This window comes from Nuphar pumila, chromosome 6 (assembly GCF_984573655.1).
Source record: "Nuphar pumila chromosome 6, dmNupPumi1.hap1.1, whole genome shotgun sequence".
Classification (NCBI taxonomy): domain Eukaryota; kingdom Viridiplantae; phylum Streptophyta; class Magnoliopsida; order Nymphaeales; family Nymphaeaceae; genus Nuphar; species Nuphar pumila.
This window is the reverse complement of record NC_143254.1, coordinates 9,341,137-9,367,858: the sequence shown is the minus strand read 5'-3', so window position 1 is coordinate 9,367,858 and position 26,722 is coordinate 9,341,137. Positions and strand designations below refer to the sequence as shown.

Here is a 26,722-nt window from a genome sequence, read left to right as displayed (position 1 = left end):
TGCTTATCTCCCCCCCCCCCCCCACACACACACACACCACCACCACCACAAAAAAATTCTATGGAAAGAACCAGATTTTGCCCTTTGCTTGACTAGGTGGACTGGGACTATACCATGAACCAAAAAGCTTAAGTTGGGTATATATATATATATAAAAACTTAGTTGTTTATATCGCGTTTTGGGATGAAGGCGTAGTTGTTGTTGTATATATATATATATATATATTTGATATTTACACGGAAAAACCACCTTCAGGATCAAAGACCTAGTCTTGATGGCTCTACCTTTTGTACTTATGATCGCTATCCTAACAGCGTAAAACTTTATGGGCTTACCCCTTACCTTCATGGAATGACCACGCTTTGGCTTGCGCAAGAGATGACACTCATGAGATTTGGCTGTCTTCACATATCTAATCAACAGGCTTGAGACTGAGCCTACTTTTGCTCAGAGAGACACCAAGATTTAGTATTAGTCATCCTCCAATATTCTTTAAGCAGCCACACATGTCAAACTTGGTCTCTTGAGCCAACTTCAAGCTCAAACCTACCCCCTTGACCTTTGCTACCAATGTTATCAAAATCGATCTGAATCGGCCAATTCAAATAGAATCAGCCTCTCAACGATACAAAACAGAGGCCGATTCGGATATTTGAAAAAAAACAGCCAAGTTTTTTGTTTGAATCAGCAGAATCTGGCCGATTTGACCTCGAATCGATTCATTTATATGTTTTTAAAAAATATATTGGTAAAGTGTAAAATTAACAAAACGTATATATATTTTTTAAATGGTCAAATTAAAAAAGAATCCCATTTGATTCAATTCAAACCGATTTTATCGTTTTTTTAAAATAGGTTCACTTAGTGGACGGGTTTAAACAACATTGCCTCTTAGGCATGGCTATAGGTCGTCGAAATTTAATGAAGAAATGAATACGTGTTTTAAATATTTTCCTTCTTAATAAAAGCATCCAAAAGACTGTAAATGATGCAATACCAACAACCCAATGAATGCTATACACTGGTTTAACTTGCTTTTAATCATATAAATTTGGACCCAGGGAAATATGCATCTAGATCAGTCAATACCGCACCTATCCCATTGGACTTTTTTTTAGGAAAAAAATAAAAAAATATCCCATACGATATTTTTTGGTGTTAGACCAATGTTGTAAATTAATAACAAACAATTTTTGACAATTTCAAGTTATGGTGGTGCATCCACAACACAATCATATCAATAAAAAAATCCCTCAAAAAGTAAAATATCTCAATTTTCAACATATAATGATTTTAATATCTATTTTTTAAATTCCTTCCTTCCTTTTCTGTTATTTACCAATAGATTTTCCCTTGCAATAAATATCTTAAATTTGTGACTGGGTGAACTAAATTGGATCTTGTTTAAAGCTATTTATTAGCAAGATATAAATTTCCATTTTTGGAAATGAAAATGGTACTCCATTATTATATGTTTTGCAAGCTCATTGACAAAAGTATATACATATAAGAGAGAGAACAAAACATATTAGGCCTCATACCTGGTTTTGCCCCGTAGGTTTTAAGTGTTTTATGATAGATCTGAACCGTTAGATGTGTTTAGCATGCTCAATTTAGTGAGAAACGACTCTTGGATCATGTTTTTTTAAAGAAAAAACATATTTTTCTTGAGACAAGAAAAATTGGTACCTTCATAGCTATTGATTTGAGGGATCACCTGATCTGCTCTCCCTTGTCAACCAATGCCCGGCAAAATAGGTGAGCTCGACGCAAACCTTTGACTTGGAGTTAGGGCTGCATTCGGGCTCGGGTGAACCCATGTCTGCTGCATTCAAGCTTAGCATGTTACACCATGCAGTGGACTCAATCTTGGGTCTGACAAGATTGAACAGGCTAAGTTCAGCTTGACTAGCTCCAGATGAACCTAACCTCAAGCTTGAGCTCGGGCTGATTCTTAACACTGGTTTTTTAAAACAGCTGGGCTCGTCGTGCAGCACTAGTTAAAGTCCAAGCTAGACCGGTCATTTTCATCAGGGCTCGAATGTTGAACCCATCCCACTGAAGGGCAGTTGTAGCATTTCTAAACTGGCTAGTGGGCATAAATGTCAATAAAAAAACTCCCACCTGGAAGTGACACAGAAACGGCCCATATCTGTCATTTGAAAATTATCAAGTGGATCTTGGAGTGTAGATATGGACTTTTTGAGACTGATATCAGCCATGGGTCCACTTTCTTTGCCGCAAGATCGAAGCTGGGTGTACTCTCTAGTGGGCAAAATAGGCTCGAGGCTTTGTGCCAGGCGGCCTTTTCCGGTTGTCTAAAAAACAAAGATCCGATCCGGTGCAGGATCAGGGTTTTCGAGTGGGAAAGTATAATGGTTTGTATCCAATAATATATACTGACCCATTTTCTGTAGAATCCTATAAGGTTAGGTGGACGGACATAAGGGCCTTACTACGGGTCAGAGTATCTTATTCGAATATCCGACCCGTTTCATACCACCACAGACCTTACGGTACCGCCCATTCTCCCCCCTCTAAAACCACGCCGATCCATTCCATTTCCTCGCCACGTCGACCACGGGGCCCACCCCTGCAATAAAACGCACCAACGTCTCATGATCTCATCAGCCGTTCCGCTTCGTTAACAAACCCCAAGGAAAGAGAGACAAAAAAATCGCCGTCGTCGTCGTCGTGGTCGTTGTTCCAGTATATATAGAGAGAGAGACATGGCCGGAGGGAGTTTCCAGTCGTAACTCACCACCACCGCAAGCACACCCGATGGAATCCGCCGGATCCGGCCGGAACCTGGCCACGGACGCCCTACTCGCTTGGTTCAAGGGCGAGTTCACTGCCGCGAACGCCATCATCGACGCGCTCTGCCACCACCTTCGGTTCATCAGCGGCCCCGATCGTCGTCCGGAGTATGACCAAGTCTTCGGCGCCATACACCGGCGCCGGATGAATTGGATACCGATCCTCCAGACGCAGAGGTACTTCTCCATCTCCGAGGTCGTGGTGGCACTCCGTGACGCCGCCCCCATCGCAACCTCCCGGAGGGCGGAGGAGGAGGAGAGGAGGAAGATTGTGGCGGAGGAGGAGGCGATGGATAGGAGTAAGGGAGTAATGGCGGAGGAGAAGGAGGAGGCGGAGAGGATAGTAGTGGATAGGAGTAAGGGAGTAATGGCGGAGGAGAAGGAAGAGGCGGGGAGGATAGTGGTGGAGGAGCAGGGGAGGAGTGAGGGAGTAAATGCAGAGGAGGACGATAGGGGTGAAGGAGTGGCAGAGGAGGCGGTGGAGAAAGAGGCGGAGGGAAGAGACGAGGAAGAGGAGGAGGAGAAGAAGGAAGGCGTGAGTTTTACGGTTTCGGAATCGGAGACGCGGGGGACGTTGGATGAGGGAAAGGATGTACAGGCGGAAGAATCGGCGGTGGAGAAGGATGATCCGGCGCCCGGCGATCTCGGAGTCTCAGGTAAGTTTTCGAATCAATTTTTTTCTGTAGAATTTTGATTTTAGGGTTTGTTGGAATAGGTTTTTGTTGAATCTATTCATCGCCGTATTTGTTAGGAGCAAAAATTGCATCTTTATTCTGTAGGAGGAGGGAGACGAGGGTGGAGAGTGTGGGAGAATCGTCGAGTGCACTGGTCACTCTCCCGAGTCGAACCGGTACTGGACGATCTTGTTCTCGAATGATGCCGCAGGGTAATAGATTAACGTTTCGTCTCGTCATCTAAGTCTTAGTAAACGTCTCTCCCGAGTCGTATTCTGTCAATTCCTTTGAATCGAGTTGCAGGGCGTTGGAGGAAGACAAGTAGTATCAGCGAGCCATCTAGCCACTCGACCGAGTCGATTCGCCTGTCGAGGGCCACGGTATCGGCGTATCGACTGGCCGGGTGTTCAAGTTGAGTGCGAATCATCAGAGTCTTGTGGGTGCTTCACATGTTTCGTCCGAGTCGGAAGGCCATCAGCCCGTTCTAATTGTGACACCAAAGTTGGCATGGAATGAGAGGGAAAGACTCGCGGCGAGTCACAAATCACTTTCCGAGTCGGGATAAGCGGCACATTTGACCGAGTCATCCGGTTGAAAGGCTATTCTTTGGCGAGTCATCGTTTTTAATCCTCCCATTGTTTCCAGTCGGCAGAGTGCAGGGTTAGTTTTCAAATGTGCTTTCCACGTCTGTTCAGTTATGTCGAATCGGTTCGTTTGCACCGAGTCACAACAAGACCGGGTAAGAATATGAGCGAGTGGACGAGCGATTCTTCTGAGTCTCGCTCCGAGTACGTTGACCTACATTTGAGACAGCTCGGTGGCTTACGGCAAGCCACACTGGCGTATCGCAATTTCGTGAGTCTCCACATTCGACCGAGTCGAGGGAGATTCATTGCGTCTCCGTTTGTAGATCTCTTCTGAGTCGACGATACGATTCATCTTTGGACGGGAAAAGTAGCGCGGTGAACCGGTAGAGTGTTATTCGTCCCTTCTTTGTTTTTCTTCGTCTCTTTTTTCACTCTGAGTGGCAAGTTTAAGGTACCTGTGAGGGGGGGGGGGGGGGGGGAGAATCGGGAAGCAACGACTCTGGAGAGATGGCTCAGTCTTTCTCTTCCTCTTGTAGATAAGAGGAGTTAAGGGCTCTGGCAATCTCCGATACGTACCGGAATCGTGTCCTCCCTCCTTTGGGTCATGGGATGCTTTATGAACCCGAAGCAAGGTCTGGGGTCTCCTATGAATGGCAGTTGATCGGAGAAATGGTGATCGGTCTGAACCTGTCTCGTTTGAAACGGGGTGAAAGACGTAAAACAGACAATGGACCGCGGATGAAGGTGAAAATCAAATCCCATTAGGTAATTCTTGTTAGTAAAAATACTAATATACTCCTAATGTGTTCATATATGCTGCTTCGAACTGGTTAAGAGCTGGAGTCATTATGAATTGGGTAGGAGGAAAACTGGGATCCGTCTGAATCCTTCCCATTTGAAGCTAAGATGGACAAGAACGAAGAATGAACCGAGAATGAAAGTGAAAATCAAAACCCGCTTGAAGGATGAAGGCAAAATTTTGAGATGGGAGGGTGAAGAGCTTGTCCCTCACACCAGCCCAAGTCAAATGCCAGCCCTAGGGTCTCCTTCTCTGTGGTTAATTTTTGAGCATTTGGGAAAGAAAATGATTTCTTTCTCTTTTAATTCACGTGCCTTATCAGGTTGACAAACTCCATCTTTGGGCGGCTAAATGTAGGAGGATGTGAACCCCACCATCTTAAACTTTGGCCACCAAAAATGGGTGGCTCAGATTAGTTGTTGGTACCGGGGTTCAATGATGAGACCTCGCCTATTTGAGCCCACACACAAAAAATGCAATGAGTTCAGGATTTTTGGTTTAATGAGCTGTTTTTCTAAGAAAAAACCAAACGGGGGTTTTGATGCGAAAACAAGGCCTTGTTGTTGCCTTTAATAGGAACGCGCTTTATGTCGGTCCTATCTTTCTCTTTCAATGAAAGAAGAAGAAGTCAAGTCAACACAGTTATGCTACCACGTGTAGTCTGTGGAAGACTGTTTCGGGCATTGACGAGTGAAAATCCATGATGTGTAAACAGTCAATGCACCCATCTCGGAACTCCTAGCTTCTAGAGAGGCTGCTTAGCAGCACAACTGCACAAGGCAATGTTGTCAGTATTGGTGTCGGCCCTGAATCGCCGGGCTGTCGATTCGGCCCCATACTGATACTCAGCTGAAGCGTTCTGTATCGGCTCAAAAATAATAAAAAAATATTATGTGTCAATCATAATGTAACACATGTTAAAACCATTAAACTAATTTAAAAATAATATTAAAAAATATTTTTACATTTATTAAAAATTAGTCCAATCGGCCATGCAGCGTATCGAAATTCTGTGATACGATGTGTATCGGCGGATACACACCGATACTAATTACATTGGAACAAGGTCATGGTTTTTTTTTTGGGGCACTTTTTTCAACCAGCAGGGACACGTCATTTTGGTTGTCCTTGGTGGCACGAGCGGACACACATCGACAGGTATGATATTATTTTAACATATTTTAAATAAGATTTTATTGCACTTTAATTTTATTTTAATAAAAAATCATTGTTAATGTTAAAATATAAAAACCCAATGATACCAAAAGGAGCCTCCACTTGTCTGGTAAGAGCAGTTAGTGCACTTTACTTTCTTGTGTTTGGATGTTGCAAGTTCAAAACCCAATGGTACGGTTGTATAACTGGTGGGGTCTGCTTAACCCCCAGCTTGTCTATAAAAAAAAAGTTGTTTATTGATTAAAAATTCTGAATCCTTGTGTCTCATTTTTTGAAAAAAAGTAGGAACTTTTGAGTCGAATCCGAATCCCGTATCTTGAAGTCCACGGATTTTCGAGTTTTGTTGGCGTAACAGGCTTAAATACCAATGTACCCTTTTTTGCCTGTAGAAGTGGCAACACAATGGTAGAGGCTTGACTTTTAGGTTCTAATTTATGTCGCTGCATCATTTTTCTATAAGGTTAAATAGCTTATTTTTTACGTACAGAGGCCTTGAAGATAAAACAGAGTGCCTATGTGAGTTCGTTATATGTTCTGTTTGTTTTTAAGTGTGCTTGTGTGTGGGATGCTGGACGATGGGGGTTGATCTCAGTTATGCGTGTCTTTTTGTGCTTTGACTATTGAGTATTCTCTGCTTGTATCCTTTTATATTCTGAATATTCTTTCGATGGTCCTAACTCCCTAGCTCCCAAAGTACTACTAATATGTCGTCTTAACCAGAGCCCAAACTGTTTCTGAAAGAAAATTAATGATAACGCACCAAGTCAGAAGACAGCTCTTGCTTGGGGTATGCCATCAGAGATGCCTTGGATGCCGTTCATTCATTTGACGGGCGGCCAGAACACCAACAAAGATTTGTTTCTTAGATGGGTCCCACCAATTTGTTTTGACAGCCATTCAAGGTTTAGGTGATTAATTAGCATTTACAGTGCAAAAAATGAACAGTTAAAAGTTATTTTGTGATAGGCAAGCTGGGGTTAGGCAGATCCCTACCAGTTATACAACTATATCATTGGGTTTTTAACCTGCAACGTCCCAACACAAGGTGACGTGCACTAGCTGCTTCTACCAGACAACCGGAGCCCCGTTGGTATGAGCAGTTAAAAGTTGAAACAAAACAAACGTAGCTGCCTTTCATCACATGGATGAAGGGCATCTGAGGCAGCTCTGACCTGATGATGTGCTCAAATTTTGTGCATTAGGCACTGTATTACCCTCCATCAGGCTTTGGGCCCCACAACTGACAGGCCTGTCCCCAAGATGGAGGGTGATCAGGTGCTTAATTCACAAATATTTGTGCAATCATATTGCACCTGATCTTTTACTCCAAAATAATAGCTCGTTACAGTGCCTGTGGTTTTGAAAAGGGTAGTGATATGCTGAGTACTTTGCCATGTCTGTACAGCCGGAGGCAGCAACAAAACAAGGCCAGAAAACTTTAGGAAGGACTGGGCAAACAAATCCTTTTGTCTACTTTCTCTAGGTGGCTGCCCTGGATCGTGGCAAACAAATCCTTTTGTCAACCTAACTTTTGTGTCAGGGAATCAATTTCTATTTTAGAACTGGGAACGTGGGCCAACATTGGGACAAATGCGGGTGGCACTAAATTGTTGCTGTGTTGGTAGTGGTCGAGGAGGTGGCTTCTTTATGAATAATTCTGTTCTGCTTGTGGATCATCCATTTCTGGTCTATTGAAATTGTAGTGTTCATTGAACAATTGCTTGTGTGTGTTCTTATTAGATCTATATTGTTCCGGATGGTTTCTCTTTATCTGTTGGATAAATAATTGGAGAGACCGAAACATAAAATAATGAAAATAAATACAACCACATTTTGGAATTTGGAGCACCCCAGTCATCATTTAGAGGTTACATGTTCTTTTATGGAAAAGATGCATGTCCTCATTTTGTCAAAAAAGAGAAACGTCACAAGTCATAGCCTTCACCATGTTGTAACCAGCCGTTCTAACCACCAGTCAAAGTAGAGCAATTTCAATAAATAAATCATACATTGGCATCCCTATACATCCCAAGGAATTGAGATTCAAAATAGTTACTTTGCCATGAATAGGAACAGAAATAGTAAGTTTCTTAAAGTGCATAGATAAAGATTCCATTTGTGTATAAACCTTGGAGCAACTGTGTTACAGTTCATTAAGGTACACATCGATCATAGTTTAACATGCAATTGAATCTTACATAAGAACTAATAGGTACTCCATTAGATTCAATGGAAGCCACCTTATTGTGCCCCCTAGGTCTCTCTTGCTTATATAAGTGATAGTTCAAACAAGTTAATTGTTTGTTGCTAAAGGGCTTGAACAGATTGATAATGATCTTGGAGGAATCATTTCATATAATGGAATTTTGTTTCTAGTGTAACGTCATTTTAGGTTCACTTCTAACATGTCTGCCTACTTTTGAGCAAAGGACAGGAAAATTAGTTAGAATAGATTGTTGTGAATGATCAATTTCTTTTAGATTAGAACCAGACAATGGCTTTGAATATTGGGAGTTTCATGATTGGGATTGTCGGTCTGCGTCCTGCATTACTAAAGATAGGTTTTCTAAACGCTTAGTAGGCATCCTTAGACGTTATACCCTTTTACTTATAGTTGGTGGTTGTACATTTCTTACAGCCTATTTTCTGTTTTCGGTGTTAGGATTCTCAAATAACTCAAATGCTTTGGAAGATGTCCATACCGTCTCTGCGCGTGATGATAGTAATCAAAGGCCAGAAAGGGTCAGGACTACTAAAGGTTTCACTGCCAAGGAGCCAATAGATGGACATATGGCGAGTTCTTTGCAATTCATTACCTATTTTCTTCATTGAGATGCGTGTATCTGTGTGTTTAAATACGTATTTCATTGCGTGCCATTGTCTATAGGTAGATGCATGCTTTGTGGTGTGTGACTGTGTAGTGGTAAGGCATGAAAACTAGTTTTATTTTTCTGGTACCTTGTTGGCAGGTTAATGTTGTAAAAGGCCTAAAGTTGTACGATGATATATTTATTGATCTGGAGCTCTCAAATCTGGTTTCTATTGCTAATGAACTGCGTGTTGCTGGTCAAAAGGGGGAACTCTCAGGCAGGTTCTCTGGCCTTTAATGTTATTTTATTTCTATCTAGTCGATTTGCATAAGCACTGGCAATATTTTCAGCAAAATAATTCATGCTTTGTGATATTTTGGTGATTAAGTTTAGCATTTTGACGACATAATGCTATCAAAGTGGCTGTATGCCTTTTCTCATAATTAATTTCCTGTTGTTTTAGCTCGCCTGTCAAATTGCGAGGATTTCTGGACTAAGTGCACATTGCTGAATATGGTCAGCCATTCTAAGATGTTACCTTAGCTAGCATCGGTTATTTCTGATTTTTGGGATAAGCAAGAAATAAGGAGACTCTGTTACAATGGATGGAGAGTTACAGATGTATAATATGTGAACAGGCATTCTTAGAAATAATAAAGAAAAATGAAAGATATCAATATCCCACAGAAGCAAGTCCGAAAATTGAGATTATTTACAAGAATTTATTGCAAACCAAGGCAAAACTTTTTTTAGAACTTAAACCATTGAATGGAAGTAAACATGTTTAGAAATCTTTTTACTGCACATATGAAATTTGATAAACAATAAATTTTTCTTGTCTTGTCAATTAACATAAACTTCTGATGGGACAAGCCTCTAATGTTTTTTGTCCATAATAAAAGGCAAGTATGTGTGTTATGTATCTTGTGCAGATTCTAGAATTGCCTAATCAGAATATAAAAATAAACTAGAAAACAGGAGAGCCATATGAATCATACTTTTGTCTCTTATGTAATTTTCCCACAAGCACGTTTATCTACATGTGCTACTTCAATCACAAAATCTGCATTATTGTTGTTTTTACCATCTATTGTTTTTGCATATGAATTCAGGTGAAACATATATATCCTTCAACAAGCAATTGAAAGGCAACAGAAGAGAGATGATACAGCTTGGTGTTCCGATCTTTGGCCAGAATAATGATGAGACAAGTAACTCCCACTCTTTATGTCTGGTCTTCATTGGAGTGTACTACCTAAGGACTGAACTTTCTGTTTTTCATTTTGTGGTTTTTTCCCTAACAAGTTTGTCCCTCAACTGTTGTCTGACCTTTCTTGGTTCTCAGTTTTTCTCACTTTAACTTTTAGTGCTATTGACTTTCTTTCTCTCTTTTCAATGCTGTTACATTAATCATAAATGATAGAATTGCATGTTCTTTATACTAAAAAGGGTTCACACATGCTACAAACAGTCTTTCAGAGCCAACGTATGTTGGAAAGAATTGCATGTATGTCTCATTCAAACTACTGTTGTCAATCAACATAGACTGAAATTGAGCTTGGACTTACCTAAAACTAACTAATTTGGCATAGAACATTACACAGGTGAATCTAAGCTCAATTCTTATAAAGTCATCAAAAGAAATCTTGATTTCCCAGTTGCACTTCAGTCTATGATATGAATTGGGTGAAGAAGCTCTGTATGCCCTGTGTTTTTGGACGTAAACACCATGCTTACATTAAATTGCATGCAGATGATTGCGAGTGGACTAACATCATAACAGAAAAAAATTATGATATAGGGCTTGAAATTTTGCGAAAAACAGCTGTTGAAACATTTGGAATACAATATCCAATAAATGTCTTATCTACTGACTACATACAAGTTTGTAATGTTCACGTTTTGCCCATTGCATATTCTGATTTAACAGTTTCTCATGCTGCTCTCTGTTTGCAGAAAACGTTGAACCAATTCCAGCTGCTTATGAAGCTGCCATCAATCGCTTGGTCCAGTGGTGTTTAATACCAGAAAGCAGAAAACCAAACTGTTGTATTATCAACTTCTTTGATGAGGTATATCTTTGATCTTTGTTCATAGGAAGTACCTTGTGATAAAAACCAAGGCAAATCACAATTAGACCCAGTTTTTGAGTGAACAGATGCTACAAAATTAAACCCTAGTCTGAAAACACTTCTTTTTGTTTTCTTTGTAGAGTTATTTTCTTAGGCTAATGAAACACAATTTAAGGTCAGTACGTCTCTTCTTGAAAACTGGTCTATCTGCCCCTGCTCCCTTCAATTTATCTTCAAGTTGCTACAGCCCTATGAGGACCAAGACTTTGCCTGAGCCAGCACATTGTAGTTTTTCCTTTGAAAATAGGCCATGTCACTCAATCCTGATTTGGGGCTAATGGGCTGCCCTATTATGCCATCAATAGCTCAACTGTAAATCTTAAAGTCCACCATGACTCCCCATGTTGATTTAGTATTCCAGACTGAAACTTTAAAGCTGCAACCTACCCTAAAACCAATAGAAGTGCCTTGCCGGGAGTGCGTATTTTCTCTGAATGGCCTGATCTTCGGTTCAATTAGTAGTTACTAGCTACATGTGCTGAATAATATTGTGCGAATTAGTAGTCCTGAGTTTCATTCCCCATCCTCGCAAATCCATCAAAAATTTATAGTTTGCTATGTGTTTCTTTATTGAGCAGGGGGAGTGCTCTCAACCTTATTTAAAACCACCACATATTGAGCAACCGATTTCTACCCTTTCACTGGCTTCTGATTGCAAGATGGTCTTTGGCCGAATTCTCATGAGCGATCGCCATGGCAACTACAAGGGCTCACTTGAGCTTCCACTCAATGAAGGGTATGCACTCGGTTCAAACTTCAAATCCTCCATTTTCTTTGCTGTTGAACAACCAACACCATAGCAGCTGGGAAGCTGCTCAGACTGCCTACTGTCTTGTGAGAGCAAAGCTCCTTACGTCCATTTTGTCATGCAGGTCACTTGTAGTCATGCGAGGGAACAGTGCAAGCACAACTCATGCAATCTGCCCTTCTCCAAATAAAAGAACTGCTGTTACGTTTGTCAAGGTTTGCACCGACGCCAGCAACCATACTCGGCAATTGGTGAGCTCCCGGAAGCCCCTCTTGGCAAGGAGAATGACTCTTTGGCAGGTGAGTGGACTCCAAGAGAAGGACCTTTCAGGCAAGCTGGTTAATACCCCTCGCGGTTGCAGAGCAATGGCCAGTGCCCCTAGATTGAGAGTCCTTCATGTCCCCTTGGTCTCGGTTGCACCAGGATGGCCCCTGATCGCGCAAAGGAAAAAGGCACCATCTGCTGGTACTGGTGTCTTCATACCTTGCAATGCTAACTCAGCTGGCTCTAAGACCAGTCCCCGGCCAGCCAAAGCAAGAGACAATCCTGAAGACAATTCTTTAGGTTAATCTCTCTCTCTCTCTCTCTCTCTCTTTTCTGTTTTTTATTTTTTGTTAGATATGTTGATTGAGACAAAGAGGGCAGAGTGGTACTAGCAAAGAGTTTAGAGGAGAGAAACTGTGCAGGGAAAGATTTGGTGAATGTTATTGTTCTTCTCACCTTCACTTTGTTTTATATGGCTTGGACCCATTTTGTTGCTTGCTTCTGGCGTCCTTTTTTGTGTCTACTGAGAATGCACTTATGCATAAATGAGGGAGAGGTCATATTTTATGCTGTACTGAAATGAACCACCTGTCCTTGAGACGAACGGACATGGTGGAGCTCCTGAGTTTGTTTAGCAGGTTTGCCATGCCTGTCCAGTCCTCCATTTTTAGTTGTGGCATCATGCCTATCAGGATTCAAATGGATGGTTGATCAGGAGGGATCACTCTGTTGAATGAAGTGGATTTCCCATGCTAGGACCCTGACAACATTTAAATATGAATCTGCTAGAAACCTATCACGTGAGGATGATTAGTATACCCAAGTCGGTTTTAATGACCTAATTTGCCAGAAATGCTTAATCTTATTGCCAGAGATTCATCTGAATGACTTTGAATTTTGTAATAACAGGAGCCAAATTCAAATGGGATTCAATAAGGTAGAGCTGAATCTTGATCTGAAAGCTGTTAACATTTTTTTTTTCATGTAAAAAGTACAAACTGATCGAGAATTTGATTTGAAGAGTGATCCAATAAAAAGTAATGATCTGAATTCAGACCAGAATCCCGATTTGATGAGTCCAAATTCAATCCGATTACACATTTAGATCCTACTTTAAGATCTGTACCTGAGAATGAGGTGTGAGACATGGATCAAAGGTCATACCAAACCCGGTCCATTTGCGCGTGCACCTACTGGTGGAGCAGTAAAATTAAGAACTTGATGCAGTGATAGCCATCGGATTTGAGTTGGATTACTGCTTTCTTTTCCAGTTGTTTTACATTTTGCAAATTACACAGTTTCTTTGTTTATCTTCAAGATTTTAATTGCCTCCTGTGTGTCTCATGATTGAAGCAGGAATGTCACTATTGAATTCTATTTATCATTTTCTTTTTTCATCTTCATCTAGCATTATCCAGGTCTGGTCTCAGTTGAAGGTTTTATGAAGTTTGTTAAATGGAACAATTTGGAGAAATAAAGTTTTTTAAATAAGGAAGCAATCAATCTTGAATGGTTTGATTCCTGTTGAATCTATCATCTGCACTAGATGCACCGCCCGTTCCTCCTGCTTGAAAAACATTACAACACATAAGCCTAAAAAGACAAATTAAAAACAGAAAAAAAAAGACTGGACAAAACGACTGAATATTACAACAAAGAACCTACAGTAATGATTTTTTCATGTGTAACAAATAAAACAAAGAGAATCCAATGAAAACAATTTTGTTCTTAATACAATAGGTTACAATTATAAAGTACATAGTCTTGTGATCAAAACCCCGGCTTCAAATGACTATATTCACTTTTGTTCCAGTCAAGAAATACCGTATCTATGGACCAGTGTTATAAAAAACGTGCCTTAAGGCATGGCCCGAGGCGCAGTTTTTTTTTTTTTTACAACAAGATTTCTAAGACATGATCAACAAGATTTTTGTAGGTTAATCTCATATATTTTCCAGTTATTTCAGTTATGTAATCAATTTCTTAGTATATTTTAACTTTTTTTGGTTAATCTCACATATTTTTCTAATCAGTTTTTAGTTACTTTTATATGTTAATCTCATATTTTTTAGTACTTATTTGAGATTTTCTATTTCTTATTGATTTTTATTTCATCAATAAAGTATTTTTTATTTATTTATAATTTTAGATATTTTTTATACTTTTTCTAAAGTTTTCAAAAAAAATATTTGAGGCTTACGTTTTACGCCTCGAGGCTTATGCCTTGCCTCTGTTTTTGGTGGATCGCCTCGCTACGCCTCAACACTTTTCACAACACTGCTACTACCCAACATGCTATATGGTTCGCACACGAAAAATAAGGTTAAAGGAAATGCAAACCAAACAATAGGTAGGTCAATTACAAAAAAAAACAAAACAAACTGTAAGCTTGCATGCAGTTACAGTTAGCGGTGTCAACGGGCCGGGTTTGCTTCAGATCTAGGTGGAACCAAATTTGGACTAGATTTTCGGGTATGGTATCATGTCTAGACCCGGGTCTAATCGGGTAAACTATAAGAAAAACCATACCCAGATCCGATAAGAACTACATGAACCAAACCCAGTAAAATTATATTTTTTATCATTTTTACATTGAAAAATTGTGGGTCTTAATCCGGGTCGGGGTCTGGTATAAATTTTCAAAAACTATACCCGGGTCCATGTATTAATCGGGCCTTTGGGTCCGCACTAGGTCTTAATCGGGTCTTCTTATTTATCACCATAGCCGGACCGTATATGGTTTGGTTGGGGTCAGGTCGTCGGGGTAAACTAGGCATGTTCACACTCCTAGTTACAGTCTTCACCATAGTTCAATTAGCATACAAAATTAAAGGTAATAGATGGACAACAAAAGTTCACCCAAGAGCCAACATCAGGCATAAGTAGTCCAAATACAAAACCCAAAAAATGCAGGCAAATCACACAACAAACGAAGCTATAGGCCTGTGTGCAGTAATAGTAGTCTTCATCATAGTTCAGCCGGTGTACAAAGTTCAACGTAATAGATGGACAACACAAAATAGTTTTTGTTTCCCCAAGATTGATGCTAAGATTCAGTTTGTTGATGGTAGTGTTAGGAAACTGTCATTATGACTTCTTGATCCCATGCTCTTATTATCAAAATCTAGAGTCACTTTGCAATGAACATTTCTTTCTTCAATCTTATTCACTGAAACCAAGTTAAATTTCAACATATTGTATTGTTGAACTTCTTTCTTAGGGTGTTCCAAATGCACGATTGGCCATCAGTCTTTGTGTTGAGCTCAGCTTTCAATCAAACTATACCATGCACAACCTGAAATGACATGCATTAGTTGACATCTATGCACATAAAGCAATACATTCTTAAAAAACATTATTTCAAAAGTACCAGTGTTTGTGTTCGTTTATAACACAACATCCAATAATGTTTGAAGCTTGTCCATTAAACATGGTAACCCCAAGCTCATCATTTGTATTATTCGTGAGGATAACCCTCAGACAATACCTACATTTAGGTGTCCATGTTGGCTTAAAGCGTCGTGGGCTCATAACCCAATATTGGCTTAAATTGGAATGTAAAAACTAAAAATACACATACTGGTAGCCATTATGGTGAAAATGATTGAAAGGAACATCAACGTGGGTGCTCGGCGTTCTCTTCATCCTATCAATGCCCACGATGAGCTCAGGCCATCAAATCAATGATGAGCAGGACTCTAAACCCAAATGAGAGAAAGAGAGCTCCTTGGTTGCACTCATCAAGAAAGCATGCCTCAATTTATAGTGCGAGGAGAATAGGGTATTATATGCATAACATTCATATGTATGTGAACCCTTCACATACCGGAAGCAGATCAGGTCATGCTGAACATGAGCGTTTTTGCTCATGCCGACATCGTGGGCACCCAATTTGCATTTTAAAAAGCTCAAAAATCAACGAAACAACGTGGCATTCATCCAAAATGCAAACAGACGGCCATGATGTCGGCATGAGCAAAAATGCTCATGTTCAGCATGACCTGATCTGCTTCCTCACATACCGTATGTGAACCCTTCACATCCACGTAACCCCCTCCTCACTAATGCCTTGTGTCAAAATTGGGTAACACAAGGTTAAACCCAATAAAAAATGTCCAACCGTGCAAACATGTGCAATAATAATTTTTGCTTTTGCTAAGACATCGCCAATGTGTGCAAACTGCTTTTGTTGTTCTATAGTCCACATCAACTTTTTTCGAAACAGATTGAGCATGCATCATACTAAGGCAACCTGTTAATATGAATGTGTGCAATCTCTCCACGTATCTTATATATCTTATCCTATAACATGCAAATGAAACAATATACCATTTCAAATATAAAGTATTATACAAGCAACAATATAAAAAACAGAAAGGAAAAAAACACTAGGCACCACACAACTTTCTGGTTGTTTCGATAGATCAGCGATACAAATAGACTCAGTAGAGGAAAAGTGAATGACGTAGCTCCAATGACTATTTGGTGTTGCCAGCAGGTAGTTTTGTCACAGCCATTTGAGCATGGTGGATTCTATTTCATTGTTATGTTATAGGATAATTGAAATCAGCAAAGCAATAAAGACTTTAACAAAACCAAAAAGTGACTACAAATGAAACAAATTGAGTAAGCAATACCAATTGTACAAAAACAATTGTTATATTAGGGTTTACAAGCAACACAATATGTAATAGACAAGCTTAAAAAAACAACATCCAAGTTAGATTGATGGATAATAAACACTATACATAAAAACTATGCATTAAAAGGTTCTAAAAAGTCAATTATCACCCAAGTAGTTTGTGACCTTCATTGTTGTCAAAACCAAGATATAAGGTTGTGAGCAGAGATCCACTTCATCAAAAGCAATGCTGGTACAAAGTTTATCCCATAAGGTGACTTTAATAATCTTATTCCTGCAAATTGTACAATACACTAACTAAAAAAACAATGTACTTCACAACATCCATTATTATAACATATCAAACAAGTAATTTGTCTATCTTAGACATCATTCAACAATGTTAAATGCCTTGTTGCAACTATTCGATCACCATCCCTCCTTTTTCGCTCAACCATTGAATCAACATGCAAGACAATACCTATGATATCTAATTCAACCACGTCAGACGTGAGCAAATGCATCAAATTTAATAAAATGATTAATGAACCGCATAAAACAACACAAAATGCAACATAGTACCTATAAACATCAGGATATTCAATGTAAAATTTTCACTATTTTCTTTTTTTTTTTACTTTCTCTTTTTCAAAAGCACGACAAAAGACTGTTTTTATTTTAAAACTACTTTTGAAATACAAGTTTTCAACCCAGAATCCAAAATTCACAAGAGAATTCACACACTTATGCAAAACACAAGGGTCGTTCATTTTACAAATTGTATCTTATACAAAATATTTATCATTAGGTACATCTATGTACAAGGTTCCCAAAATTACTGAAAGAGTCCCGAGCTCACGCCCATGAATGTTCATGTGTCCTCCGCTACCACATTTGCCTACCGTTAGGGGCTTAAAAATAGTAACAATTGAAGGTGTGAGACAACACATGTCTCAGTGTGATCCAACTACTTGACACGAGTGTCACAAGATAGTATCATGAGAACAAGTTAGTTGAAAAAGTTAATTTGCCAAAAATCTATTTTTCAAACAGGAAGAGTTTATCCTCAACTCATTAAGTGTCAACCTTCAAGAGAACTCACATTAGAAAAGAAACTCTTGATGAGTCAACCTTCAAAACAAACATAACTCAAATTTAGAAGAAGAGTCGACTCTCCCAACCTAAGAGTCGAGCTTCGACTCAACAAAATCATCAAATACAAACAAAGAAGTTGACCCACCCAACACACGTGTCGATTGTCAACTTAGAACGTAACACTAAACATAAACCAAGAAAAGTTGACCCACCCAACTCAGGGGTCAACTTTCAGAGTAGAACATAATACCAAAACCCAAGAGTTGTCGACTGTCTCAACTCAGCAGTCGACCCTCAGGTCCGCTAGGCACTGAGCACACAATTAAACTTATGCCATGTTTGCCTATATGCATGAGTATTTTATTAAATGTTTTCATTTAATTATTGTTGTATTATATAGTATGCAACATATGCATTTATTGTTATGATCATGTTTATAATTACCAAGAGTGCATCACTCCCTCCGTACTATGGGCATCAATGGGTCATGTAAGAGGTGTTCATTCATTTATTTTATTTAGAAATCTCAAATAGTCACTATGATGCTTACACCAAAGTTTAGGACCCTTCATCAAGGCATCTCTCTTCAGAGTTCATGATCTTATCCATCTCCCTATAATTGATATATTGCACTACTAGGTATACTGCAGCAATTCCACCTCCACCTTGAGTATCGAAATCGAATATCCCCTATGCTCCGTTGTGGAGGACGAATTCCTTAGATCCAAATGACATGAGCTCAGTCAACTCTCTCAAAAATTCTTTCACAAGGTTGGTACATGATTGTTCACATCTGATAAGTTGGCTTAAGCCATAAGAAAACCATAGAGCATAAACATTAATTCAATATAGCTTGTTATTAAAGTATTAATTTATTACGCATCATGTAGTACCCTCTTGTTACCACGGGCCAATGCCCACATAAGCCACAGTCAAGGCCATCATCTTAGAATTTCAATTGTATATATTCATACCCTTTTTTTTTAATTAGTATTACCATCCTTGTAATCCCTATAATTGAAAAGAATGAGTCCGCACGTCCTAATGCAACACACAACACATAATATGCATTTGTTGCACAAAATAGGTTTCTCTTGAACCACCTGAAATTACATTAGTGTATCATTGTACAAAGATTACTAAAAAACAATAAATACTGGTACCATAAGTTCATACACAATTATTTAGAACTTGATTCATCGAATCTCAGGCTTTACAACCCATACCCGAAGTCAAAATATCAAGAAAACTACATTCGAGTGTCTCGAAGGTTGACTCTTTTGAGTCCAAGGGTCTACTCTTTGCCTGTAGGGGTTGTAGTTTCTTGTCATAAACACGAGGTAAACAATTGCAATATACATTTTCTATGGAAAACAAGCTCAATCTTGGATTTCAAAGCTCAAACCCACATAACCATACATGTCATGGGCATGCGACATTTTCAAAAACTTTCAATTTAAACATGATTTGTCAACTTCATAAGATGAGGTAGCATATCACGAATTTCTCAGCAAAAAGCATTCATTGCTAGCATGCTTTCAAAAAAATGCCATTTACATGCTTATATGCCCCCTAGAGTTTCATGGAGTGAGAGGATTGCACCTTAATAATCGCAAGAAAACCAAAAAATCCACTAAACTATGAATTATCAACACCCAAGAGTTGGTGAATCTCTCTAAAATTCGCCAGCTAGGACCACCAACAACATTCGTGAATAATGCAAGCCCTCTTCCTCCAGTAGAGCATGATAGGTGTGAGGGAACAAAGCAAAATTAGAGGGAGAGTGTGTGGGTTGGTGAGGGAGACAAGGAGAAGAGTGAGACAAGAGAGATGAAGAGAGGGGGATGGTATGTGTAATGAGAGAGATAAGATTAGGTTTTTAACTAAGCTTGTTTTAATCCAAAATAATCCTTCTTAAAACCTGTCAAAATAACCTAGTGGGAGGGAGCTGAGCTGTATAGCTTAATGACAACTGTCCCTATTGTAATTACCACTATGCCCTTATAGCTGGCTTAATTTCTCAACTTATCCTTCCTATACCAAAACTGCCCTTAATTATAAACCTATTTACCAAATTGTCATTCTCAGTAAAACCAAAATCTTTTAAGCTCCTCTCTTGCCAAAATAGTCTTTTACCTCTTCTAAAAATTCTGGGTACATCTCATGCCCAAAAATTATGATTGCCCCATATCAAATTGGATCTAATCCAAACCCAATTTAGACGGTCCACTCCTCCCAAAATCTAATTTTTTATCATATTAACAATGAATTGTACCTAAAACTCGCATCATTATATTAAAAATATGAAAGTTAGGGGTTACATAGAGGCAAGATAATTTGTTTATCGTTGAACATCAAAATTGAATCAAATGCTTCAAACTTAAATGATCGATGGAGTGTGTGAAAGAAAGACTCATCTATCTTCTGCACCACAGTTTTCTTGGTAAACACCAACTCAAAATCTCCAAATAAGTAGATGTAATCAGCTCCAGTTCAGCGAGTATCAACATTACTAACTTGGTATACTGTCCTCATGACCACGTATATTGTCCTCATGACCACAAGCGATTCTAGGGACATGGCAGTTGCATCAAACATAGTAGAATTAAGATGGTCTCCCTAAAAAACAACAAAAGTTAAGAATAATAGCAGAAACTTACAACTGATGTCTCAACGACCATCTTAACTATCACTTGAGTGGCCTTATTTTAAGAACTCGAAATACTATAGTAGATGTTGCAACTCTACCATAGCATTTGTTTCTAACTACATTACAAACAGTTCACAAACTTAATCAACTCAGTATAACTTCCATATAGACTATATTTTTTTATGTACACATTCCCTCCATGAACAAAAATATGTGATTGTCAACATATATTATAACTATTTCTCAATCTTTATCTCGATACAATGCAACATATAACTGATAGTGAGCAAAAAGAGGATATGGAAAAAAATGCCAGCTCTGGGGATTGTTTGTCCTTGTGCTTTATTTGTTGTCCTAGCAAATTCAAGCAACCTTTCTTCAACCCCAACTTATGTGGTGGAAATCTATATGGCGACGTGTTTAGAAAATCTTCTAGATATAAGTTTTGAGAGTCTTCACCAACACTATAAAAAATGTAGTAGGTTGCTTCTTCACCCTCAAAACGCAATACCAGTTGATTGTTTATTAAATCAATATTTTTATTTGTAGTAGCCACAATTCTCCTATCAATTAGCCACTGATAATTATCATAATTACATTTAATGTCACCGTAAACAAATGTGATCAACATAAACAAGCCTACATCATCGTCTACTTTATCAATCAATAATTTCTTTAGAACATGATTTAAAGTTTCATCCAAATATAAACAACATACATTCCCCATGTTAAGACACACTCTGCATACTCTAAATCTGCAAACACTCTCATGTTTGGAGTCAATTTCAAAACATGCACAAAAGGCCAAATCTTTTATCTGCATAGTGATTGTTTTAGATGCCTTTGGAACAATAGGCAACATTTCCTTTAAGTTTCCTCCCAAAACAACCACCTTGCCTCTTAAAGGCAATGATAATTCTTGTGATTTTCAAAGCAACCATTGTTGTCAGTATCGGTCCATATCTGCTCCATAACACATCATGTTTTGATTGACACATAATATTTTTTAATTATTTTTTAACCAATTCATGTGAAAGACCCAAAATAATTTACTTTTTTGGTTCATATTGCCGACCCCAATTGTTTTAGGATAAAGGCGTAGTTGTAGTTGTTGTTGTATTTTTTAGCCAATTCAAAATGATTCACTTGAGTGTCGATATTGGCTGATTGGGGCTGCTCAAAAGAAGTTGAGGCAGAAAGCAGATCAGGTCATGCTGAACATGAGTGTTTTTTCTCATGCTGACATTGTGGCCATCCGATTTGCATTTTAAAAAGCTCAAAAGTCAACAAAACCACAGGGCATTCATCCAAAATGCAAACAGACGGCCACGATGTCGGCATCAGCAAAAACGCTCATGTTCGTGCTTTTGTTGAGGCCTTGGGCATATTTCATTGGAGGCCCATATTTCTTCATTTTTTTTTTCATTGAAGGCCCTCAACATGTGAAATATAAGTGTTATATATATTTTTTCATTTGAGGCCCTGAGCAGTGTACTCAAATCTCAATGAGGCCAGCCTATTCACTTGAATCATTGGCCAAACGACACAGGACCGATACCGATACTGACAACATTCTGCAACTTTTGAATATTTTGCAACAATATCCATTATTATGTCTTTGTCACGCATAGATGTCCATATAAATATGATTTTCAAGTACCTGTTGGGCCATCAGCAAAGTTTATGTCAGCCATGTTTTGATCTACGACACTGCTAGTTTCTTGAAAAGCATAACTTTATTCCTCATTTACTGCAACCCCTTGCTCATGCACAATATCAATATTAACACACCATGTCCAAAAACATCTTGTACATTCTCTACAATGGTTGGTTGGGATATCATAATCTAATAAACTCTTGTTATTCATTTGCAAGTGATACTCTATTTTAGTCAACACTGTTTTGGATACCAACATCAGTCATTCTTGAACCAGAATTGAACCAGATTTTTGGGTAAGGTATCGGGTACGGAGTTAGGTCTAATCTGAGTCTATTATAAAAGAAACCATACCTGGACACGATAAGAACTACATGAACCAGACCTAGGGATGGCAATGGACCGGGGTGGGGGACAAGGTCTCCACCCCCGCCCCATCTCAAAATCCGAGCCTCCATCCCCGTATGAGGATGGATTTTAACTTCCACCCTGCCTCCATCCCCGGTCCAAATGGGGGCGAGGCATGGCCCCGTTTCCCCTCGGTCTATTGTCATCCCTTAGAAAGATTGGGGATGGAGCAAGGCGGGGATCGTGACGGGGATGGAGCGGGGTGGGGGAAAGCGTAAGTCCATCCCCGTTTCATGCCCTTCATTCCGGTCCAAACGGGGCGAAGCTCCACTTTCCCCCGGTCCACTGCCATCCCTAACCAGACCTGGACCATACCTGATAAAATAATATTTTTTTTATCATTTTTACATTGAAAAACATGGGTCTTAATCAGAACTCAGGTCAGGCCCGGATCTGGTATAAAGTTTCACAAACTATACCCGAGTCTATGTATTAATCGGACCTTCGAGTCCGAATCCGGGTCTTAATCAGATCTTCTTATTTGTCGCCTTACTGGGACCCTATAGGGTTTGGTCTGGGTAAACCAGACCGGATGGCACTCCTACCTACAACGCTGGGCTAAGACCCTCAACCCCAAGGTTTATGTTGGGCTTCGACTTATACAAGAGGTAGTGCATGCAGGTCACAAGTGATAAGTTTAAAGTCTTACAACCTTGGAACACTTTGTTTTATCAATGGTCCAGTTTGAGCTGAGGTAAGTAGGTTTACAGTCCAAATTTATAATTTTTCGTTCTTTCGATTGATTGGCACACTTAGTTTTTTTGTTCGTTGATTGATTGAATTTGGTATTGATTACATCAGACCCGAATCTGAACCGATTACATCCAAAGGGTCTGAGTCTGGATGGTTTTGGAACCGACCGACTGCAACCCTCTCAGAACCATAGGGTCAAAAGGAACGGAACCGATCCGGGTTCGGATCGCGCGAACCTCATTCCCCCTCACTCTTTGGAACACCGTTAGATCCTGACCATCCATTTCCAGGGGTTAGGGTTTCTACCCGAGTCTATAAAATGCTTAATAGGACGCCCTCATAGCTTTCGTGGGAACGCGATGATTGACGAGCGAGCGGTGAAGCACGTTCTCTGGAAGAGAGAAGAATTGTTGTTTCCTTCCTAAAACCCAACAACGGTGCCTCTCTCTCTCTCTCTCTCTCTGAGCAACAAAAACCTTCCCTTGAAAACTAAATCGAATTCGATATCATCTGAAAAAACCCTAGCCCAAAAACTAGTGTTCAAAGGTCGTTTTTCACCGCAGAAAGCCCAAACATAAAGCCTTGAGTTTGATTTCATCTCAATCGAGAGAAAAAAAGGAAAATCTCAACGCAAGACCACGGTTTTAAGTTCGGTTTCGGGCGAGGAGGCTCGAAAAAACTCCTCCCTTTTACATATTCGGATATCGATTTCGAGGTTCTCGTGATCTGAGACAGTCGTAACTTTATAGACCAACTGTCTTTTTGCTTTGGTTGGTGTTTGGGTTTAGCAAATGCTTCTTCATCTAGTCATTAAGGATCGTCCATTATCCAATTGGTTCGTTCCCTAGAAGCAAGAGAGACAGAGACAACTTCCGTGTTATTCTATTGCATCTGTCTGCAACTTTACGTGCTTTCAGATGCTTGTGAGGAAGCTTACACCTCATTTAGTCTTTAAAGCTTTTATTTTGGGGATTTTTACCTTTTGATAGGATGGTTTGTTTTTGGTTTTCTGGTTGCCTCATCTACTCGTTGAATGGTGTTGTTAAATGTTGACATGTGTGTTACTGCACCGATGATGACTTCATAGACCTGTAATGATCGCGAAGATGATCGCAGTAATGAACATCTAAGGGACTGAGGTGCTTAATTATACATAGTATTGCATGAACTTCTTAATCTATAGATTTCCTAAAGTTTTTTAAACATCTTTTAAATTGTTTTACAACAATTTTGCCATTGAGGAAGACGAGGCTGCTTGAACATCTCAATGTATGATCCTGGAGAATTTGTTACTGAACAGGAAGAGACCAAGATTTTGCTCGCTCACTAATTGAGAACTGCCTTTCAGCCTGGCTTTTCAGAAAAGCATTGCCTAAGCCTTGAGGTGCAAAACGTAAACCTAAAAAATATATTTTTAAAAACTTTAAAAGCTCATTTAAAAATATCTAGTAACACAAGTAAATAAAAAATGCTTTAAATATTCTGCCTCTTAGTTAAAATGATAATGTGCTTCTTTTCATGACAACCTCAGTATGGATTTTCTGTCTTTGGGAAAAGTTCACAACCAAACGTCCCATTATATATTTTAGTAAAAAGTTTTCTTTTATGAATTTCTTATGGTTGTTTTTTATTGCTGCTAATCCAAAACAACATCAGCTCTCTGGGCAGAATAAGGAAGTTTGGAAGACGTTTTAGGTATAAACTATAATGGCAGGAAGAAATTTCATGCATCGGGTGCTCAGCTATGTTGTCAATGAGCTTGTCGTCAATGGCCTTGCCAACAGGTGAGGTCATCCTTTATGCCATGCCTACTGGATCTATCCCGTGATTGTTGTCTTTTGTCTTTGTTTTGTCTCTTTGACTCCTTTGCATCCTTTGACATAATTTATTCGTTTAAAGAAACTGATTGTACTAAAGAAGCTTTGTTTTCTCTCCTTTTAGCAGTCAATGTTGCTGCTTCTTAATTTGGTCACAGGGATCCTTTTTAGTTCCTTTTTTACTCGTTCCCTTGAAGCTATATATAGTAAAGTTTCATGGTTCCTCGTCTATGTCTATCTGAAGGTGGTTTCTTGTTCTGCTGCTTTCTGATGAATGGAGCGGTGCTACATCAGTTTATGATGTTTGATGGCTACTATTTTTTCCCTTTTATTTTGTTTAATACGGGTTTAGCTATTGCTTCTTAATTTTGTCATTTCGGGTCATTTGGTTTTCAATTGACTCCTTGAAGCAAAAGTGAGGGCTTCCTGGTTAATCTTGTTTCACTGTCTGAAGCTTGTGAGCTTTCAGATGCTTTTGAGTAAGTTGGCGCTTCTTTTCTTCTTTGAAGCTTTGCTTTTTGCTTTTTTTGGCCCATTTATTTTGTTGGTTTCTTTTTTTCTTTTTGGAGTGCCCTTTTTACTCCTTCAATGTTATTACTACATTCTGATGTATGGTTAGTGCACCTGTGATGATTTCATGGACCTGTAATGGTTGCTGCATTCTGACTTATGGTATAAGCAATATTTTTCTCTTTAGTATATTCGATGGTTGTTCTTGTGTATCTTGTGTGTGTTATATGATAGTTTGATGGCTACTACTATTTTTTTTCCTTTTATTTTGTGGACTACGGGTTTAGCTATTGCTTTTTAATCTGGTCATTTCGGATCGTTTTTCTTCCAATTGACTCGTTCCCTTGAAGCAAGAGTGAGAGCTTCCTTATTCTTGTGCAACTGCCAGAAGCTTGTGACTTTGTGAGCTTTCAGATGCTTTTGAGGAAGCTGACACCTCTTTTCTTCTTTGAAGCTTTGCTTTTCGGGTTTTTATTTTGCCCATTTATTTTGTTGGTTTTTTTTTCCTATTTGGATTTCCCTTCTTACTCGTTTAATGCTATTGCTGCATTCTGACGTATGGTTAGTGCACCGGTGATGATTTCATAGACCTGTTATGATTGTGAAGATGATCGCATTAGTGAATATCTAAGGGACTGAGGTGCTTAATTATGCCTACGATGGATTGAACTTCTCTATGTATAGATTTCCTGAACGTGTATTCTTGGAGTATTTGGCAGTACATTGCTTCCTTTGGCTGTCTTATTGGTTTAGTTTCTGTTATGTTCCTTGTTCTTGTTTGATTGCTTATGGCTATTTACACTAATTGGGTACTGCTTTTTTCAGCCCGGCCTTTCAGAGGTTTGCAGTAAGAACATCAAAGAGATTGGAAGATATTTTAATCAAAGGTGATTAATTCTATCTTGTATTTGAAATCGATCTATGCTGCATTTCATGGCTTCAACAGTAGCGAGGTGTCCCCTACTATGACATGGTTTCTTTTATTCTTTTTTTGTGGCTCTCTGGATTGCATTAGAACCACTGTAGGTCTTTTTTCTTGCAGCTAGTCAGAAATGGCAGGAGCTAGCTGAGCAGATGAAGGAAGTTTCAAAGACGTTTGAGGTATAAAATTTGTTGTTTCTTACATTATTTTCTTTCAGTCTTACAGATTTAAGCTGTTTTCATTTGTGGCTGACATCCGAGCCTGTTGGTAATCGACCTGTCTTTGGGCTTTGTTGCAGTCGTATAAGAACCAATGATTTGAAAAACTGATGAAGAGTCAGGT

The 26,722-nt window shown here is 39.1% G+C and overlaps 1 protein-coding gene and 2 non-coding genes across 3 annotated transcripts; all 3 read left to right on the top strand.

Moving 5' to 3' along the window:
- The first annotated feature begins 2,658 nt into the window (after positions 1-2,658).
- On the top strand, positions 2,659-12,468 carry LOC149833882 (RNA demethylase ALKBH10B-like). Its single transcript, XM_090011084.1, has 7 exons — positions 2,659-3,473; positions 8,716-8,846; positions 9,023-9,140; positions 9,976-10,074; positions 10,820-10,935; positions 11,574-11,731; positions 11,868-12,468. Exons 1-7 carry the CDS (start codon positions 2,783-2,785, stop codon positions 12,310-12,312), a joined length of 1,758 nt encoding a protein of 585 aa, XP_089867210.1. The 5' UTR covers positions 2,659-2,782; the 3' UTR covers positions 12,313-12,468.
- An 11,728-nt stretch (positions 12,469-24,196) lies between these two features.
- LOC149833881 (small nucleolar RNA SNORD25) lies at positions 24,197-24,275 on the top strand. Its single transcript, XR_016432946.1, has one exon. It is a non-coding gene; the product is annotated as a small nucleolar RNA SNORD25 (small nucleolar RNA).
- Positions 24,276-26,024: 1,749 nt separating this feature from the next.
- Positions 26,025-26,103, top strand: LOC149833880 (small nucleolar RNA SNORD25). Its single transcript, XR_016432945.1, has one exon. It is a non-coding gene; the product is annotated as a small nucleolar RNA SNORD25 (small nucleolar RNA).
- The last annotated feature ends 619 nt before the right edge of the window (positions 26,104-26,722 follow it).